The sequence below is a fragment of the Apiospora kogelbergensis genome, assembly GCF_038363985.1.
Source record: "Apiospora kogelbergensis strain CBS 113332 chromosome Unknown utg000006l_segment0_segment0, whole genome shotgun sequence".
Classification (NCBI taxonomy): domain Eukaryota; kingdom Fungi; phylum Ascomycota; class Sordariomycetes; order Amphisphaeriales; family Apiosporaceae; genus Apiospora; species Apiospora kogelbergensis.
In genome coordinates this window covers 3,314,095-3,332,290 of record NW_027117423.1, presented here as the reverse complement: position 1 = coordinate 3,332,290, position 18,196 = coordinate 3,314,095, and the positions used below count along the sequence as shown (strand labels likewise).

The window sequence follows — 18,196 nt, the reverse complement described above, 5'->3', positions numbered from 1 at the left end:
CTACCTCTTAGAAGCGTTTAGAAGAAGGATATAATTTATATAGCCGCGTTACTTATCTTATTACCTTTAATAAAACTACGAATATAAAAGTTAAAAGATAAAGTATTTATAAAGATAATAGTTTTATTATTTTAAACTATTCCCTAATCCTTTAAATCGGGATAATCTAGGTTAAAGACTCTAATATTCTTACGACGGAGCTTAAGAACTCTAGTATCGTAAACTTTAGGAATAGATATTCTAACCTAAAACTCGCTAATATATAAAGTATTCGGCTATTTTAAAAAGGGTTAAGGGGGATAAGGAGGGTTATTAATTATAAAATATTAAAGAATATATAAATACGGAGCTATAGGTTAAAAGGTATATAGTTACGTGAAAATTAATTATTAAGTATATAGCGACTATTGAGGAAGAATAATTTATATAAAGCCTAATTATAAAGGGGTAATTGTATATTTAAACGATTATTAAAGAGCTGTTAATTATATAAAGGGAGGATATAAAGGAGTAATTATATATTAACGCTATTTTTACTTAAGACGACGGGGTAGCTTAAATATAATAACTTATTTATAATATTATAGCTAATAATATTTAATATTATCCCTATTTATATTAATTAATAATAAAACGTAAGTTCTCTAAAGAGTAGGATAAGTAATAGAAAGATATCTAGCTTTTTTTTAAAGTAAGTTTAAAAGTAATATTTTAAATTATACTCTATAGGGCTTAAGTATATTCGATAATATTAAATTCTATATATAGAGTTACCTCTATTATACGGCTTATATCGCTTTATTAAATATAATAAAAAGTTCTAAAGGATACTTAAAAATCGAGCTTTCTATTTAATTTATTTATTATAAATATTAACTATTATAATATAACTCTTTATTTATAAATTTATTTATTTAATTTTCTAAATGTATTATATTAATCTTTTATTTAAGACCGGGTATCTATTATAATTATTATATTATTCCTTACTTCCACCTTATTTCTATTAAAAAACTAAAAGTATTCCTTTCCGTTATTATTCTACTTTATTTTATATCTTATTATATATAAGGCGGGAGGATCTTTAGCTTATATAATAGCGGATCGAAAAAGCTCTCGAACTTTCTTCTCTTATCGGGCTTTAATTAACTTAAAAGGGCTATAATCTATAATAATTTATTATTTAAATAAGAATTTATTAAAGGGGTTAATTTAACTTATATTTATTTATAACTTATTAAAGTTGTTAATATAATACTATAAATCGCTTTAATAACTTTATCGATCGAGGTATACAATTATTTTAGTTATTAATTTACCGGTAATAGTATCTTAACCGTAAGTAGAAATATATCGGGTACTAATTAATATATTGAATAATCGTATACTACTTAATTAAGTTATAGAAATAGATCGAGATTACTTATTAAGTAGTTTCTTCGCTCCGGCCGCGCTAATAATATATCGCTTTTAATTTAAGTACTAATTTACGGAAGATATAATATTTAATATCTCTTAACTAAAATTAAAATTAAAAAGAAATAATAAATAGAAACGCTATAGATATAACGCGAAAGGAAAAAAAAGGGTAAACCTTACCAATTTACACGATTATAAAGATAAAAAGAAACTATAACGTCTAAAAATTACGAAAGTAAATTAAATTCAGGTTAGTATAGATAAATAATTTTTTAACTTTAAAGGCTTATTAAATCGTATTTATAAAGGAAATTTATACTTACTAAAGTATAACGTACTTTTATAATTACTATATAGGGTACTTTAATAACTAAAAAGACTTAATTAAATCTAAACCACTTTATACAAATAGCTTAAAAAAATAAATTAAAGTTCATCTTAAATTAAAAGGAAATTAAATACTACACATATATAGCTTCATCGTTAATCGTTAACTCTTATAAATCGATATTTAAATTTATACTATATGTAGAGATCTAAAATTAATTAATTAAGGTAATCGTATAAATAAACTTTTTAACTAATAAACTTCGTATTATACGCATAAAGAAAGTTAATCTTTTAATAAAGTTATTAAATTAGAAAAAATAAATTTAAAAACCGTTTCCGGTTTAAAGAAATATTATTAATTATAATATACTTAATAGGGTATATATTAATATAATAGTATTAAGATAAAGAAAGAAAATCTCTCTAGTAGGCAGTAAGAATAGGGACCCTAATAAGTAGGGTCCTATTAATACTACTATACCACACTACCTTCCTATTTAGGAAGGTAGGTCCTATACCAGCTAGTACCCCTAGTAGGTACCATCACCCGAGCACATTACGTAATATAATAATAATAACTATATACTTAAAAGGATAGGAAAACATAATATAATTATTACTATCCTACTTAATAGCGAGTATAGTACAGTATCGGTTGCTACTATCGCACGCGATATACTATATAACTTTCCTAATATACGCATTAGCTTAATAGTCGGGATCGGCAGCGGTGCACCGAGTATGAAGAACGATATCCGACTTACCGACATCGTTATTAGCACCCCTCGAGACGGTTGTAGGGGTATATTCTAGTACGATTTTAGCAAGACAATCCAGAACCAGACGTTTTAAGAGACACGTTTCTTAGCGCAGCCGCCGACTATGTTACATACAACTATCAGTAGGATTAAGGCGCATTATAAGAGTGATAGCTATTAAATCTAAGAAGCGATTAACATTACCCTATAAACGAAGCCGAGACTCCAGAAGAAATACTATTAGCCCGATATTAATACCGATCGTCTGTATTATACTAATATTACCCATCCCGTTAATAATGACACAAGCTATACAATATCGTGCAATACCGATACTTCTATATTAATCTTATAACAGGCGCGGGACAAGGATAACGATAACCCTATAGTCCACTACAGCTTGATCGCCTCTGCTAACCAGCTATAGGCACAGTAACAACAGGTTTTATTACTATAGTCTACAGGTCAGGGTAATAATTAAGACAAGGTCGTAGCTCGAGGGGCTACAATACAGGATCTGAGATCAGGGCGGTACCTATAGTCATTAAGGAAGGATTCCAACAGCTAACCTTTGTTACGGGTTGAACCCGTTCAAGGGTTCCGGCCTATGTGGGTCATGTACCCACTGGGCCGGAACAGTGGGTTTTTAGTAGAGATTTTCCCATTCGGTACGTGAGGGGAGCTTTCCTTCCTCACCTCAATATAGACAGTATTTCGGCCATGGACTTGTTGCTTCCAACAAACTAGTGAAGCCCTTCATAACCTTATCATCCGTCTCGTGCGTTCTAACTCTATTCCACATAACCCAGGGCATGTGCGATCCTTCTCAGTGAGCGCAACCCTTCTCAGCGTGCGCGAACCTTCTCGGTGGTCCAGCGCCGTGACAGCTCGCTCTTTTAGAAGGTGAGAATGCGACACTCTGAAAGGCAAATGAGATGCTTAGCCGGCGCCGAAGGACGAAAAATAAACGGTTATAGGATGGAGGATCACTTCGTATACAAGCTGGAGAAGACTTGTAGTCTCAAAGGGACGTCGATAGACAGTTACAGGATGAATCGCGCCGGAGTAGTGGTCGTTGTGACGGCCACGCACGTTACAAAGGGGCCTTACACCTAACCGCCAGCCGCCCACCGGCCGACCAGCGCAATAGCCCCTATCAAGCGCCCCTAAGAGCAGACCAGATGTAATGCTGTAGACTATCTCTCTCTTTTCCTCCTCATCTTTGCTATCTTCGTCAATAAAAGCACCTGCCATGGTTGAGGCCTTGTCCCAGCTCGTATTGATGCTTGCCGTGACAATACACTTACACTACGCCTAGCCGCCGGAGGCGGGTCTTATGGGTTTGGCTACAACTGGGAGGCGCCTTCGTCCTTTGTCTGGCGACAACCTATTCCACCAGGGAATTAAGCTTGACCCACAGACTAATAGAGGACTTAAATCACCCCCGATCATACCATAGCACTCTACTCAATATCTTCTCTGCTAATTAATATCGATAATTAAATTATTCTAGTACTAAAGGACTAAGTAATTCAGAACATTACATGGATCGATAAAGAACTATATATCTCACTCTAAAGTATTATCTAAAAATATATTAGTAATAATTAACAATTTATATAGTAATATAAAATATAAATCGGGATAACTTATAAAGGAAAACAGCTATAAAGTTATACTTATTAAATATTTTATAAATAACTAACAGGGATAATCCTTAGCCTTATTTTAAGTAATTTATTAAACTTAGGTATATTATAACGGGCTTTAATACTAATATTTTTACCGGAATTAATATACTTCCGTCGGATAATAATAATACAATTTATTTTAAATTAAGAGCTTTTCTAAGTATATACTAACTCTTTTACTAAGTATAAAATCTAACCTCGAATTCCTTAACCAGCCCTAGCAACAATTTAAATATACTCTTATAATTAGAGACGGCCGATTCTTAGCCGGCCCGGGTAGGCAAAGGGATAGGGTCGTAAGCTCTTATCACATAGACTTATACATACTTCTAAACGGGGCCCGGCATAACACAGCGCGACCGCGGATCCGTAGCTTTAAGCGCCTTCTACTCTTCCTTAAAGTTACCGCTCTTTAAGCTAGAGAACAACCCACTACTAAACTTTTTAAAATCACGTCTAATTACTTATAAATCTTATTTAAGAAACTAGTTATTCCCCCTATAACTATCTAATAACTTAATTGTATTCCCAGGATAGCCGGGAAGCCGCCTTCTATAGCCACTAACGAAGATTAAATTATCGGGATAATTTCTAGTAACAGGTACACAATTACCTACCTTACCTAAAAACGAGGGGTACTTCAACATATAACGCCAATATTAATAAATAGAACTATAATTAATAAGTAGCTACCAGGAGCTCTAAAGCATAGTATCTTCTAAAGCCCTTCGATTATATACTATAAATAAACCGCAACCCTACTTTAACGAGCATCCGTAATAAAGTAAAGTATTAAAATAAAAATAATCCCGTTACTAAGCATATCACGCACCTATACCAAAGTTCTTATACAATCTTCCCTAAATAACATTAATATTAACAGTATATTAATAATCTAAAATATATCAATATCCGCTTTAATAAGCTCACACTCTTTAAAATAATATTCTTTATCTTAAATCGAGTTTATTAATATTAGGAGGATTATTAACCAAGTGAGTTATCATTATAATATAACTTATAAAGTTCGTTTATAAATTCTACTATTAAATTATTAACCTAACAGTCCGTATACCTAAAAAACTACCTAAAGCAATTAAAGTTAAAAAGGTTAATAATAGTCCCGGGGTACAGACCCTCTAAGGGCCAAGTTCGAAAACTACCAAGAACGGACAGGAGGGGGAATTTCTCTACTCCTCGTTAATAAACTTCAATCTCGCCCTTAATAGGATCACGAAGCTTGGACTCCAGCGGGGTTAAGTGGTAGTAACTATTATTCGAGGGATAGGGTAGCATTTTAGTATATAATATTATAAGAAATAGGGGAATAAAATAAATACGATAAGAATAAATATAGGAGTCTTATAAAACCCTAAATAGAGTAATTAACCGAGACCTTTATATAAATTAAAGTTATCTATATAATCTTAAAAGTACTAACATAGGTATATTAGCTGCCAGACTGTTATAGGTACATTAGTAACGATGGCACGATCTATGGCCTACTTGCTAGCCTTATCACTAACACAACCAACATCTCGGTAGAGTACGACAACTATCTCCCAAGTAAGTAATGGGCTAGATCAGGGCGTGTAATTAGGCCCTTCGGACGGTATCTATCTTCTATCACGGGCTAGTATAATTAGCGGTAAATAGATCGTCGGTTATTTAACGAATAGGGAAGTATAATTAATCGCTAAGTTAAAGGTTTGAGCTTAGTTTAGCGGCTTACTTATTAACCTACAACGTAATAAATAATATTAATAACTAACCTACTAATTAAAATGGATACTTATAATATACCTACTTTACCCTACTATACTTTCCTATATTATTCATTATCCCATCTCAACTACCTCGACCTTCCTTTAACTTATTAATATTATATATAATCTAGTTAAACTAAACTTACCTTCGATTAATAATAATATAAATAATAAAAACAGAAATAATAACCCCGCCTAATAAGGAAGCCGTCAGCTTGATTAACGAGCTTTACTATATTATCTATACTGCCTTCCTACGGGCTATAACATATTTTAATATTAAATAGGATACTATACACCCCTTATATGCTATATTAATATCCTTTAATAATATTACTTACTTAAGAACTAACGAGTTTATTACCCTTAAGAAGCTCGGTTTTAAAATTATCCCCTTTATTATCTTTAAATTAACGTATAATACTAATAACAATTTATAAACTATACTCTTATATAAGTTTATCTCGTCTCCCTACGACTAATATAATAATAGGAAACTTTAATTAATTAAAATACCGGTTAAATTACTTTTTAAAGGAAGATCCTACTTACCGCCCTAGCTTAAATAATAATTTAAAGTCTTAAAGGAACTAAATTATTAAACTTAACTTCTAATGTAATAAACTTATTAAAGAATGTATTTAAAATTAGTATAGATACTATAAAGATAACTAAATTTAAAGTACTATTATTATCTTTACTAATTATAAGGGGTATTTTAACTTACTCGATATAGGACCTAATATTATAACTCATCTTATAATTAAGTATTATTACAACTAGGGAAGCTTTTATTATTAGCTTTTATATAAAATTATCTATAGCTAGAAAATAGGTACTATTATAATCTAGAAGCTTATTAAGTTCTAGGTATAGACTCTATTCTTTAAAGAGATTAATTATAATTAAGTGACTAAGTATGTCCCTAACGCCTTGGATCGTAAAATACCTTTTAAAAAGATAAAGACTTAAATAAGGACTAAGCGTTTTATTAATACTATATCATTTAACCTTATAACTAAGCAATTTAAGAGTTTGAAACAAAGTCTAATAATTATATTATCGAACCTTATTCGGGGTTTATATATGCTAGTTTAGCTCCTTTAAGCAGCACCACTACCTACCTATATTGTAACACCCTTTTTAGCCTCCCTTTTTAACAACTTACCTGACTAGTTATATAAATAGATTAGCTAAATCGTATCCGATTAACTTATTAATAGATTCATTCTCTTTCTCTTTTTCTCTTCTTTATAATGAAATAACTCGTATGTACGAGGAACGGATAACTAATACTATTGAGGCTGTAACAGCCGGTGTATCGCGTTGATGGGCCCTAAAATAATACTATGTTAATTATACTACATTATTACGCTATATTAACGGAAAATTAACTTGTAAAGAAGCTCGGGAGTTACAGCAAGTCCTAACTCCTATAGAAGAGTTATTTATTGTGTTTATCACGGCGCTGGAACACTGAGAAGGTTTGCGCATACGCTGGGTTACGCGGAATAGAGATGGACCGTATCTAACGGACGAAAAGCTTGACTGTTAAGCTTTTCCTTTAATAGCTATAAGTACTAGCCTGATCTCGGATCCTGTATTATAGCTCCTCGAGCTACGTCCTTATCTTGATAGTTACCGTAACCAGACAGACTGTAGTAATAGAACCTGAAGACGACGCACCTATCCTGTTACCTGCCTACCGCCCGTGACAGCAGTGTCGCTATAGACAGGTTGTAATGTGTTGAGTCACAGGCCTGCCCTCAAAGACGGCTTCGTTGAGTGCTATAAATACTTGTTTATTAACTATGAATTACTACACACACACCGGGCTGGGCCGAATTTTAGTGAGCTGTGAAAGGAAATGGTACATAAAGGTATAAAGAACCGGTCGTCTCATGAGGCCGGAGAGGGAAAACAGTGCGGGGTAAGAATTCCGTTCTAATTCCGTTCTCCCATTAGTAAGAAGCCTCTCTGCTGCTTATATATGGGAGAGCGGACGGGATCACTAGTATTCAGCAGGATGTGGTCGTATGTGGAAGTTCAATTGTTTTTGATGGTTTATATTCTTGCCAATCAATCCCCTTCAACAAGGCAGTATCCCGGCCCCCAAACAACTGGCCACTGGGAGAGCGATAGATAGACGTGTAGAGAACAATGTTACCTAGTGACTATATTGTATGAGAACGGAGGCTCGATGAAGCTTGTGCCTATAAATTTATATACTTATATCAAAGACAATCTCTGCCAACTATGTTTAGGGCTCATAGCAAAATCCTGAATGATTGAAATGTCCCTTATAAATACTGCTGGGATCCGGTATCCCAACCACTCCTGAACTTGAGGCTACGGGCAAAGTTGACCTCTTCTGTGTTGAAAACAAAGACACCTGTATCTTCATACACAACCAAGCTAGTTTTCCTGGCGCGTCAATCCAAACAGCCCGGGGTCCCCAGCCGGGTTGGGGATATCCGCCTTGACCGCAATCATGTTCTCAGCCCAGAACCCCGTCACGTACAGCCAGCCCTGCCGGCGTCCCCCCTTTGCCCTTTCTCCTCTCTCAAGCGAGGGCCCGACGGTAACCAGCACCGCGGTGCTTGCCGTGCGGACCCGCGCCCCGTCATCCTCGAACAGCAGCGTGCGCTCCCAAACCCGGCGGCCGAGCCCCGCGTCGAACCGGGGCTGCACGAACCACACACGCGCTGGGTTCATGCCCGAGTCGGCGTTCTTGGCGTGCCGCGGGATGCTCAGGACGTCCCCCCACGCCCGCCAGCACGACGCCGCTGGATCCCGGGTCCGCCGCGTCGTGGAAGAAGCTCGGGTTGTCCACGACGGAGTCGAACTCGACCGTGTCCGTGATGTTGATACGGGGGCGGCTCCCGACCCGGTCTCAGGCTTGGCCACGTAGAGGGTGGCGCCCATGGCGCTGGTCAGCAGGAGCTCGCCCGTGGTCTTCGCGAGGCCCAGGCCGTTGTTGTTCCACATGTCGGTCAGCGCGATGGAGGCGTGGACGCCGGATGCGGCATCCGGGGCCGAGTCAAGCGACTCGAGCTGCACGTGCACCGTGTCTGTCCACGTGGCCCCCGGGTAGATGTCCTCGATCTCGCGCCACCGGCCGTGCTGGTAGCGGTGGTCGTTGGTGACGAAGAACCGGAGCGGCTTTTCTCCTTTTTTGTCACTGCCATGGATGATCTGGATATCGTTCGGCGTCCGGATCAGATCATGCTTCACGCTGCGTAGGTGGGTCGCGCGGGACGACCCTACGACGTGGTGGAATATCTCAATCTGCGAGGCAGCCCGGGGCAGCTCCCAGGTGTCGAGCTTGGCGGGCCCGTATGGGTACTCGCCGTACACGGCTGGGTTAGGCAGGTGATTGATGGCGAAGATATAGACCCCTTGCTTCCCTGGGGAGGCTTCCGGGGCTGAGACGACGTCGATCCCGTGCGTCACAAAGGGGCCCTTGAAGTTTTCCAGCCGGAGCTCCGTAGACTTTTGTGTCTGTACAGTTGTGGGTTAGTTAGAGGGTAGACTTAACATGCAGATAGATTATGAAAGAGAACCGTTGCGGCGTCATTGCTTTCCATCCACCGGCTCTTCCGATTTCGTTCTCTTCCTCCTTTTCTTACCTTGGGATTGATAACGACGAGCGAAGCCCTGACATCTTTGAGAGCCGTGGGGTCGTCGTGATTGGCGAGCGGCGGCCACCATGCCCAGCGTGTCGTCTGAGAGCCCTCGCATGCAGTGAAGAGCAACTGGCTTGGATCATGCCAATGCAAGTCCTCGCAGTGTTTAGTGCCTTCAATAACCACCACCGTGTCATCGGCTGATATATGAGTGTTGGTAGGCGTCCGGAACACGCCAAAGATGGTCAATTGCCGATATACTTGAGTCCCATAGAGGTACGCCAAGAAGACCGAGAGTAGGCCTACGGCGAGGGAAGGTGTGCGTAACCCAGCCATGACTCCAAAATATGGGCAGGTTCATGAATATACAGTGACCAAAAGAAAACCCCCAGCGTTCCTAGGGCTCTGTAGGCATTTATATAGCATAGCCAGATCCCCACACCAGACGGATTCCTAAGCACACTTTCAGATGATATAATGCCAACTGGGTTTGCCGGGGTAGATTTGCATTAAGTGGTGCTCTCCACCACTGAAGATCTAGGACTAACAATGGATATACAGTATGAAGGCATGTACATTTCGTGTACGACGGGGTAGCGATGAGCAAAGTGCATGCGTGGTAATCCATAAGTACTTGGCTAGGTAAAACGCCGCCGACAGCCGTGAGGGGTAAGGCAAGACGCGCGGGGATCCCGTGAAAGAAATTCAATATACCCGAATCATATCCTAAGTACTCTCCTAGACGAATGTCATCGCTTCGCAAAGGGTGGGACACATACACGCACAAGACTCTGTTGGAAGGCTCAATGTAGCTGGATTCATGTGCTAATGCGGTTGTGTCACGGACAGGTATAGAGACGTAGGTGCAATTATTTTTGGTAAAAAAGTCGCAGCTCGCTTTACATTAAGCTATAGACCATGTGTAGACAATGCCTACTAATCAACGCAACCCACTAACAAGCAAACAAGAAACCTTGGTATGACCAACCAATCCAGAACGCCACCCTTATGTCGAGCAAAGAAAAACCAATGCAAAAAAGATCGCGGAGGCATTCCATCGTATAGACCGAGAGACTAGGACTCTTTTTTCCATATGATACAGATCACGCAATAAAGAACAAAAAGGGAAGGCAGTTTACGCCTTCTCCTTCTTGGACTTCTTCTTGCTCTTCTTCGGAGTCTCCTCTTCGTCGTCGTGCTTCCGCTTCTTCTTGCTGTTAGCCTCCTCGTCAACAGAGTCGGCCTGGTTGACCTCGGATTTGCGTTGCTTCTTGAGCTCCTTCTTGCTCAGCACCATGGGGGTGCCGTCGGCGTTCAGCTTAACATCGCCGCGCTCAAACTTGCGCTTGAACTTAGAGACGGAGATACCAGCATCCGCGGCCAGACGCTCGTAGTCAGCCTCGGACAGAGCGGAGGCCTTTGGTGTATCGGGCGCCTCGGCTACGGACACACCGGACTTGCGCTTCTCCTTCTTGGCCTTCTTGGCCTCCTTAGCCAGCCTCTTGGCCTTCTCGGCCTCGTCTTCCGACTCGTCTTCGGAATCAGAACCGGAACCCATAGGAGTATCCTCAACTTCTTGGATCAGAGACACCTTGGCGGTCTTCTCTGTGATGGCGTCGGCATCTGTGTTGTAGCTCCTGGAGGGGTTGACCTCGAACTTGTTGGGGTTGATGCTTCCGTTGGGTCCAACCTGGACGCTCTTTGCCAGCAACGGCTTGCCTTCCATACGTCGGAGAGCATTCTCAAGCTTGGCGCGGGCCTTGATGCCAAGATCCGCGCGCTCTTCATCATCGATGGCAATATCCTCTCCGTCAATACCCTCGATGCTGAGATCAGAGAAGGCATCTTGGCGAAGACCAAGAGCAGCCTTCGCAGCCAGCATACGGGCCATCTTACCCTTGTTCTCTGGAAAGTGGTAGGCAGGTTAGCATGGAGTTTGCAGTAGTAGGTATTGTAGAATATGCTTACTTCCGGTGGCCTGGCCAACCAAAGAGGCGTGGTAGATCAGACCGTACTTGGGCGTGTCGTGCTTAGTCTTCAAAGCACGGAACAGAGCCTTCTCGGCACCCAGAATCTGGATAGTGGAACTGGGGCTCTTAGCGAGCTTGAGGAGAGAGCCAGCATGGGCAATCAGGCGGGCACCAACGAGCTCACCAACAAGCTCAGTCAGGTTGGGAGCAATGGCCTTCATTCGCGCAGCCAAATACAGAGAAAGCTGCTGGCGCTGGTCAGAGAATGACAAAGCCTGCTCGGCAAGCAGACGAATGTTCTCAAGATCAAAGTCACCAATTTCAGTACCCTAGAGTCCGCCATGTCAGTACGTAAACTTCTGTAACAGCACACACAGGCGCAGAGAACCCACCATGCTAATTTCGGCAGCGGCCTTGACACGGTCAACCAAGTCCTCGGGGAGGATCTCAGTCAGGTCGGTGTTGGCAGCGTTTGTACGCATACCCATGGCCATGATAATACGAGCGTAGGCCACATTGTCGTTGATAATGCGGTCCAGCTCGGGGAAATGCCAACCGTACCACTCCTTGACGCGCATGAAAAAGTTGTTCAGCTCCTTGTCCAGGTTGTCCATCAGAGAGATGGCGTTGACAATCATGACATCGACCTTATCAGGGGAGAACTTGAGCTTGTGGCGCGAGATGGAGTGGGACAGGGCGAGAGCCATGTTTCCGAGGTAGTCGCCTTGCAGATCGGGGAACAGCTCAGGAAGGTAGGTCTTGATGGCACGGAAAAGGTCGTTCGTGGACGAGTCGGAAACAGGTGTGAGGTTCAGCTCGGGGAGAACATTGATCGCAGCACCCAGCTTGGGATCACACACGGCGAGTGACGACTTGCGCTCGTCCTTGATCTCATCCAGAAGTTTTTGCAGCATCGGTGTGACCTTACCCTCGGTAAGGGAGGTGTATTCGCCCAGAGCCTCGGCAGCATCTTCGAACTTGATCATCTTCTTGAGGGAGAGCCTGGATACCTTGTCAACAAGACACGTCCGAGGGGACACGGAAAAGTAGTGTGGCTAGAAGACACTTACATGGAGTTGATCGCCTCGGCGCTGTCGAGCGCAGTCGCGACATCCTCGCGCGAAAGGAGCTTCTTGTCCTTGGCCTTGAACAGACCATAGCTGTTGAGTTGTCAGTCTCACTGCCCCCATGTCCAAGAAGTTGCAACCGGTCCAAGGTAGAACCGGTGTCCAGGACGAACTCACCCCGCGGGCGTCTCTGCAAGCACGAAGAGACCCATTTTTGCAGGCAATTGCACTCGTTGACTTTTGTTCGAAATGCACCTGCGCTCCCTTGTTGTCGACGGAGAGGCTTGGCGGGAAGGAAGGTGCTGAGTGTTGGGGGAGGAAAGTGTCGGCTTCGTCTTCTACAAAAGTTCCAATTGAAAAGCTCTTTGCAGCTTCCAGTGGAAATTTTCTAAAATTTCTCGCTGAGCCAATGAATAGAGGGTGGATCCATAGGGGCAGAAGAGGTGGGTTTCAACTGTCGAGCCTATCGTCAGCAAGGGGCAGGCGGTGTAGGGAAAGAATGGAGCCTCTGCTCTTATGCATGCATTGATACGATGCTGGGCCAGAACTGGGCGGGCTTATGTGGGCATGCATAGACAGATAGGCCGATAGATGGTCTTATGCAGCGCTGAGGGTCGGTGCTTAGTGCTTTTGGTGCCTGGCTGGGTCACAAGCAACAAGCCAGCCTCCGAGCCACCCAAGGCTGGTCTAGAGCAAGCTTGCGCTGCGCCGACGGAACTGGCTGGCTTTCAGAGCTCCGACATACAAACAGTACGGTTTGGCGAAACTACGTAACCTCGAGCATCTGTCTCTCTTTTTCCCATATCCCACCACAACCTTCAGCTTCCGCCAAGATGGAGGGCCTCTTTTTCAACGTCAACAACGGGTAAATGATTCTGACAAGTGCATCAAATGCAAATGGATGGGAGGCTAATGCCGTGCATCTAGCTACACCGAGGGCATCGTTCGTGGATACCGCAATGGCTTATTGACGAGCGCCAATTACTCCAACTTGACACAATGCGAGACCATCGATGGTATGTCCATACGTTCGTCCGCTTGATCCTGTAGCTTGCCTCTGACCTATTACATCCAGACCTGAAGCTGCAACTAGGCCCTGCATATGGCGACTTTCTGGGTTCGCTTGCACCCAACCCTTCCACATCAGCCCTCGCCGCGAAGACGACAGACAAGCTGGTCTCAGAGTTCCGATACGTTCGCGCCAATGCGACGGGATCGTTGGGGAAGTTCATGGACTACGTCACCTACGGCTACATGATCGACAACGTCGCCCTCCTCATCACGGGTACACTGCACGAGAGAGACACCAGAGAGCTGCTGGAGCGCTGCCACCCCCTGGGCTGGTTCGAGACGATGCCGGTGCTCTGCGTCGCCACCAACATCGAGGAGCTGTACAACAGTGTGCTGATTGAGACACCGCTCGCGCCATACTTCAAGGGCTCTCTGTCGCACCAGGACCTCGACGAGCTCAACATCGAGATCGTACGGAATACCCTTTACAAGAACTACCTCGAGGATTTCTACCAGTTCGTCAACTCGCATCCCGAGATGGCCGGCACTCCGACCGCTGAGGTCATGAGTGAGATCTTGGAGTTCGAGGCCGACCGCCGTGCCATCAACATCACCCTCAACTCGCTGGGCACCGAGCTGAACAAGGGTGACCGTAAGAAGCTTTACCCTAGCTTCGGCAAGCTCTACCCTGAGGGTACCCTGATGCTGTCCCGGGCGGATGACTTTGAGGGTGTTCGTCTGGCTGTCGATGGAGTCTCGGATTACAAGAGCTTCTTCGATGCTGCAGGTCTCGGCGGTGGCCCTTCGGGCCCCGGCAACATGGCGGGTGGCTCGGGAGGCAACGACAGCCGGAGTCTGGAGGATATGTTTTACGAGAAGGAGATGCAAATCTCCAAGAATGCCTTTACGAGACAGTTCACATTCGCCATCGTGTACGCGTGGGTGAAGCTTAGAGAGCAGGTACGTTTATCATATTACTACGAGCCTACTCACCAGATGCAGACAACTAACCCTTTCCCTAGGAAATCCGTAATATCACATGGATTGCCGAGTGTATAGCTCAGAACCAGAAGGAGCGCATCGGAAACTACATCAGTGTATTCTGAGAGATTTTGTTTCCACGCTTTCTTGTTCTGAACTCATACCCACCCTCTCTTTGCAGTCCCGCTTTGTAGCATTATTCGGTCGGAACACCCAGAAGAATTTCGAGCCGGAGAGCATGTTTGATTTTTTTTGTAATGGGCGCTTGAATTTTGAAGTTGATGATCCAGATAGAGCTTTAAGGCTACTGGCCGCCTCGAGGTGCGATGATGCCACCTCGTTCATGCAACTCCCCTGTATTTGTACATAACAAATGGTATTACAGTTTGTCCGTCTCCCTATGATCCCTATGATACAATGCATGACCAAAGACCTTTTACAGAGTAATTTCCCGCTGGTACGTTGCTGGGCTCAGTCCCAGAGTGGAGATCATGTGCGTCCACCGTTCGCTTCCTCTCTCCTTCCTTGCCATGTACTTGAGCAGCTTCGCCCTCTTGTGCACCATCAGGCGCAGATCCCTCTTACCGACCTTATCTCTGTAGCCTCGTCCTGTCTCCAGCTCGTTGGCGAGCGCTCGGATCTTGGCCGTCAGGATGCCAATCTGCACCTCGCTACTGCCCGTGTCGGCACCGGCACGGACGGGCTTCTCGACTTCCTCGATGCCGCGGGCCAAGGGCTTAGGCGTGAGGGTCTTGTCGGTGTTGTGGCGGCCGAAAGTCTCGACGCAGCGGCGGATGTTGGCGTGGCGCTTGTTCTTGGACGAGCCGTTGTTCATGTGCACGATGCGCTGCAGAGCCTCGGCGGCCTTGGTGTGGTTGGCGGCGTGCCTTTCGAGCTTCTGCTGCTCGAGGACCGGGTCCGCGGCCTCGGCGTTGACGGGCGCGAGCGGCTGGGTGAGGACACGGGCGTGCTGCAGCGCCTCGTCCAGCTCCGGCTGCGACACCATGTTGTTGAGCACGTGGGGCGACGTCGGCAACGGGTGCGGCTCCTCGAGCGGGTTGCCGTTATCATCCAGCGGCGGGCGCGAGAATTCGGCTTGACCGGCCGAGTCGAAGGACTCGACGAACGGCGTCGTCAGGCCGCGCACCGGGTCGCCGAACTCGGACGCCCTCTGGGCCTCGACCCGCTCCTTGATGACGTTGTGGGCGGCCTTGCGCTGCTGCATCTGTTGCCAGCGATAGGGGTCCTGCTTGGCAAGGCGCTTCTTCTCCTTCGTCGTAAGCGAGGCCGTTTGCGTTAAGGGGAGGAGCAGCGAGGGCGACGCCGGCTTAGGAGCAGGCCGGAGGCATACTGGATGAATGTTAGCGACGAATTACATAATTTGGCTGACCATTGTCTAGCTAGACATGACACATACGGTTGAAGGCGCCCAAGCGCGGTACAGTCGGTATTCGTGGCGGCATGGCTGCTGTGGTTTGGCGATATCATACAATAATATCTTGTCGGAGCGCCCGCAGATGCCCTCAACTTTTTCGCTCCAGCAGCCAGCAGCTATCAAATTGGGGTCAGTTATTCGGCCATGGACAAGCCCGGCTGGCTGCCCCACATCGAAACAGCCAAGCCTCAATCGGCTGAAGAACAAAGCCACACGGCAGTCTGTCAAGCCACACGCCGGATAACAGATAAGCAAGCTGCACTAAGCCATAATCGAGTTAGTACAGTTAGGGCAGCACCCACCAAACGAGCGTTGGATTTTGAAGCTGGGTTTCTGCCAATTGGAACTTTTTCGCAAGAAGCGCCAGGCATTTTCTCGATCGCGGGCACCTTGTTCATTCAACCACCTCTCTAATTCCCATCCCCTCACAACCGAACAGAAAGGTCCTCGTCGCCACCACAACTGTTCAAGATGGCTCCCGCAAACCTCCCCTCCCTCTTCAATGCCACCAGCCAGGACATGGAAATGCTCCTGGCGGCCCAGTGCCACCTTGGTTCCAAGAACTTGCAGGTACGAAACACATACTCGAAAAATATACTCCGACTGGGCTCGCTCGCCGTGCGCGACAGGGAGGAAGACAAGCAATATAAAAATGGCGTACTGATTTTTTTTTCGCGCGCAATAGGTGCACATGGAGCCTTACCTGTTCAAGACCCGTGCCGATGGTGTCAACGTCCTGAACATTGGCAAGACCTGGGGAGAAGATCGTTCTGGCTGCCCGCATCATCGCCGCCGTCGACAACCCGGCCGACATCTGTGTCATCTCTGCCCGTCCCTACGGTCAGCGTGCCGTCCTGAAGTTCGCCTCGCACACCGGCTCCGTCGCTATTGCCGGTCGTTTCACCCCCCGGTTCCTTCACCAACTACATCACCCGCTCTTTCAAGGAGCCCCGCCTGATTATCGTCACCGATCCCCGAACTGACGCCCAGGCCATCAAGGAGGCTTCTTACGTCAACATCCCCGTCATTGCCCTTTGCGACACCGACTCTCCCACCGAGTACGTTGACTGCGCCATCCCCACCAACAACAAGGGTCGCCACGCCATCGGTACCGTCTGGTGGATGCTCGCCCGTGAGGTCCTCCGCCTCCGTGGTACCATCTACAACCGCGAGACTCCCTGGGACGTCATGGTCGATCTGTACTTCTGTATGTTTATCCTGTCTGCACTTTGATACTCGAACAACCACTAACGCATGTCCCAGACCGTGACCCCGAGGCTGAGGCCGAGGAGAAGGGTGAGGAGGAGAAGGCTGCCGGTGTCGATGAGGTCGGCCCCGCCGCCGTCGCCACTGGTCTGCTCACCTCCGGTGGTGACTGGGAGGCTGCTGCCCCCGGCTTCGCTGGTACTCAGGGTGGTGACTGGTCTGGCGCTGCTCCCGATGAGTGGGGCAACGCTACTGCTCCTGCTGGTGAGTGGGGTGCTACGGATGCCAAGGAGAGCCAGTGGTAGAACCCTGGCGCTGAAGGCGGCCAACAGCAGCCCGCCGTTGCTGAGCAGGAGGAGGTCCAGTGGTAAATGGCATTTGCCGCTACATCGTCTGCTATGAGCAGCTGCCAAGCTGCTGCACCTTAACAACGAACAAAAGTTTACGTGGATACATTTGAGGGCAATGTTCTCGGAGTCTAGGGAAAACTGGCCGGACTTATGAGGGAAAGATACCCGCCACCAGTCGTAACATGTGGTCTTTTCTTTTTTCTACTGCTCAGACCAGTGTTTCCTCATTGTGGACTTGGGGAGGGGGGAATGCCCTGTGTGGCCAGCGGAATGGACTTAATCGTTATTCCACCTAGCTCTGAAAAGAGGCTGTCATTTGCAAGTAATCATTCTTTGTGACAAGTGAATGTGCCAGGTCCTTAGTGGGCTCGATGTGTAACAGATGTAAAAGTCAGTAGGAACCAACAATGTACAGGCTTACACTGGCCTTATCGTGATCCATCTCGCGGTCGTTGGCCTTCAAATTCATGTCTGGCCCTATAGGCCTCTTTATGGGTCTACCCCATAATCTCATCGCCTTGGTCGTCGTATCTTCCCGCGTTGCAAGCAGCTGAGATGCGAATCCTGTTACTGAACGCCTCGAGTA

General features: G+C 45.1%; 5 protein-coding genes across 5 annotated transcripts; 2 read left to right on the top strand and 3 right to left on the bottom strand.

Annotated features, from left to right (window-relative positions):
- Nucleotides 1-8,379: 8,379 nt before the first annotated feature.
- On the bottom strand, nucleotides 8,380-9,926 carry PG998_009897 (serum paraoxonase/arylesterase; the record flags this gene model as incomplete). Its single annotated transcript, XM_066876713.1, has 2 exons — nucleotides 8,380-9,465; nucleotides 9,594-9,926. The coding sequence occupies 2 exons, from the start codon at nucleotides 9,924-9,926 to the stop codon at nucleotides 8,380-8,382; spliced, it is 1,419 nt and encodes a 472-aa protein (XP_066728869.1).
- Nucleotides 9,927-10,725: 799 nt separating this feature from the next.
- PG998_009896 (RNA-processing protein NOP58) lies at nucleotides 10,726-12,839 on the bottom strand (the record flags this gene model as incomplete). The annotated part of the gene is made up of 5 exons (XM_066876712.1): nucleotides 10,726-11,495; nucleotides 11,559-11,889; nucleotides 11,953-12,562; nucleotides 12,631-12,720; nucleotides 12,805-12,839. The coding sequence occupies 5 exons, from the start codon at nucleotides 12,837-12,839 to the stop codon at nucleotides 10,726-10,728; spliced, it is 1,836 nt and encodes a 611-aa protein (XP_066728868.1).
- Nucleotides 12,840-13,460: 621 nt separating this feature from the next.
- PG998_009895 (V-type proton ATPase subunit D) lies at nucleotides 13,461-14,744 on the top strand (the record flags this gene model as incomplete). The annotated part of the gene is made up of 4 exons (XM_066876711.1): nucleotides 13,461-13,492; nucleotides 13,555-13,643; nucleotides 13,703-14,598; nucleotides 14,661-14,744. The coding sequence occupies 4 exons, from the start codon at nucleotides 13,461-13,463 to the stop codon at nucleotides 14,742-14,744; spliced, it is 1,101 nt and encodes a 366-aa protein (XP_066728867.1).
- Nucleotides 14,745-15,055: 311 nt separating this feature from the next.
- Nucleotides 15,056-16,082, bottom strand: PG998_009894 (mitochondrial 37S ribosomal protein uS15m; the record flags this gene model as incomplete). The annotated part of the gene is made up of 2 exons (XM_066876710.1): nucleotides 15,056-15,969; nucleotides 16,037-16,082. The coding sequence occupies 2 exons, from the start codon at nucleotides 16,080-16,082 to the stop codon at nucleotides 15,056-15,058; spliced, it is 960 nt and encodes a 319-aa protein (XP_066728866.1).
- Nucleotides 16,083-16,464: 382 nt separating this feature from the next.
- On the top strand, nucleotides 16,465-17,581 carry PG998_009893 (40S ribosomal protein uS2). The gene is made up of 4 exons (XM_066876709.1): nucleotides 16,465-16,624; nucleotides 16,740-16,894; nucleotides 16,915-17,261; nucleotides 17,318-17,581. Exons 1-4 carry the CDS (start codon nucleotides 16,526-16,528, stop codon nucleotides 17,563-17,565), a joined length of 849 nt encoding a protein of 282 aa, XP_066728865.1. The 5' UTR covers nucleotides 16,465-16,525; the 3' UTR covers nucleotides 17,566-17,581.
- Nucleotides 17,582-18,196: the final 615 nt, after the last annotated feature.

Bases quoted from the DNA above. Each gene is read 5' to 3' on its own strand.
- PG998_009893 (XM_066876709.1), top strand. From the start codon at position 16,526: ATGGCTCCCGCAAACCTCCCCTCCCTCTTCAATGCCACCAGCCAGGAC. The intron at 16,625-16,739 runs GTACGAAACACA...CGCGCGCAATAG, and splicing joins TTGGTTCCAAGAACTTGCAG to GTGCACATGGAGCCTTACCT. The intron at 17,262-17,317 runs GTATGTTTATCC...CGCATGTCCCAG, and splicing joins CATGGTCGATCTGTACTTCT to ACCGTGACCCCGAGGCTGAG.